General features: G+C 52.3%; 1 protein-coding gene across 1 annotated transcript in view; it reads right to left on the minus strand.

The window, feature by feature from the left end:
• The window catches only part of UQCC6 (ubiquinol-cytochrome c reductase complex assembly factor 6), a 3998-nt gene extending 2925 nt beyond the window's left edge, over nucleotides 1–1073 (minus strand). Inside the window, exon 1 of the mRNA XM_007454275.1 lies at nucleotides 966–1073. Coding sequence (XP_007454337.1) covers nucleotides 966–1073 — 108 coding nt within the window. The remainder of the gene's footprint in view (nucleotides 1–965) is intronic.
• Nucleotides 1074–1974: the final 901 nt, after the last annotated feature.

The raw sequence follows: 1974 nt of genomic DNA on the forward strand, positions 1-1974 counted from the left end.
CTCTTCCGAAAACCAGAATAAACACCTCCAAAACTGTAGTGCTAATTCACTGAAATGAGAAACCAACGAACGGTTGGTTCTCTGTGTTACCTGTCCAGAGTCCAGGCAGAAATGACGGCTCCCTGCGCTGTGCTCCACTCTATTCACGCCCGCAGCATAACACGGAGCACACTCTTGGAATTATTTGCACTGTGCTTCCTTGCCTCCACCTCCCCAAGACCATAACTCCTCAAAAGTACCTCTAATTCTCAGTTCTACTTCCGGGAATGCTTATTAAAATTAATTAAAATTCCTCCCTCCTTTGAATGCCTATATTCACTCATTCAACAAATATTTATTAAGCATCTACTATCAATACATTCTACGGCCTTTTCTAGGTGACTGAGACACAAGAGCGAACCAGACAGGCACAGTCCCTTCCTGGAGATTACATTCTAGTGGAGGAAACAAAGAACACGTAAAAAGACAAAGGAATAAAATAATTGCAAATCGTGACAAGTGCTCTATCAGAAACGAAGGACTGAGACAGAATGGCAAGAGGAGGAATCCTTTGGGGGCTGTACAAAGAACCCTCATTGCTTAGAGGAGATATTTGAGCAGACTTGACGTTTTGAAGAAGTAAACCAAGCCAATATCTGGGAGAAAAGCATTCCAAGAAGAAAAACAGCATGACCTTGAGCTTGGGACAGGCTTGATGAGTTTGAGAAACAGCAAGAAGTCGCTGTGGCTGCAAGAGAGGGAACAAAGAAGAAACACTAGAAGATAAGGCCAGTGGCAGACAGGTGCCAGACCGTGTAAAACTTCAAGACTGTGTAAGAGCAGGCCATGTATTGCTCTAACGGCAATGAGATGCCACCACAAGGTTTTAGGTCCCGGGCAGACGTGCTCCTAATTTCAGTATCACTTTTGCTACTGTGAAAATGAAGTGGTCCAGGACCGACGCGCGGGGACCCTCCTGCACTCACCAGGTCCGGCCGGTAGTACCGGTGCACCACCTCCGCGCCGGCGCACATGGCCAGGAGGCTGGCGGCGAGCATTTTCAGGTAGGACGCCCAGGACACGCCCGCGGGCATGGTCGGCGGGCTTAAGGGGGAGGGAAAGCGTGCGATGTTAGAACGTTCCCAGGTCCCCCCTAAGCCGTGGGGGTAAACGAGCCCCACTGCAGCGCAGGGGCGGAGTCAGAACACTTGGGTCCTCAACCATGAAACGAGGCCGCTGAGCGCACGAACGCCCCCTGGATGCGGAAGACTAGAAGGCCGCGGATTCTTGGTTGGGGGTCCGGGATTTCGGAGTTCAAACGAGCGGAAGGTCGCACCCGAAGGTTTCCCGCGGGGCTCACCAACCCCTGGGAGAAGAGGCACTACAGACCGCACTACACAGCCTAGGGGTGCGCCCGGGGGAGACTGTACCTCGAGCTGCACTGGCACTCGGAAACGGGTCAGGGGACGGTTGAAGAGCGCCCCGGAAACTGAGCGGGCGGCCGCGGATCGGACCGAAAGTGCAGGGGATGAGGCCCGCGCCGGACCGGAAAGTCGTTTCACTGCCGGCGTGGGCACGTGACCTGGACGGAAGTGGGATTTTCGGCCAGAGCAAGTGTCCTGTCTTTTTTTTCTTTTTAAACCGATACGCAGATCTTTCCCGGCCCCAGGCTCTCGGCGCCCTCATCATTCTCTCTATAGTTGAATTTTCCTGGCAGATGTCGAGTCTTGACCTCGGCTCTGGCTGGATTCTTGAATCATTTGTGCTTTCGCACCCACAAAGGAGGTTGCTCACGTTTACCACCTTTTAGGAGCGGGTGGAGATTCGCACACTGAGCCACGCGTGCTTAGGTGAGGTCACTCTGGAGTGAGTGAAGTTAAAAGCATTCTCTGTAGTTGTGCCCTGCACGTTCTTTGATACCTGAAAAAGAGCCACGCCCAGACAGCTATGACCTTGTGTTATGGTGCCACTGGAAAATGGAAGAAAGAAATCGAA

This window comes from Lipotes vexillifer, unplaced genomic scaffold, assembly GCF_000442215.2.
Source record: "Lipotes vexillifer unplaced genomic scaffold, Lipotes_vexillifer_v1.1 scaffold492, whole genome shotgun sequence".
NCBI classification, from domain to species: domain Eukaryota; kingdom Metazoa; phylum Chordata; class Mammalia; order Artiodactyla; family Lipotidae; genus Lipotes; species Lipotes vexillifer.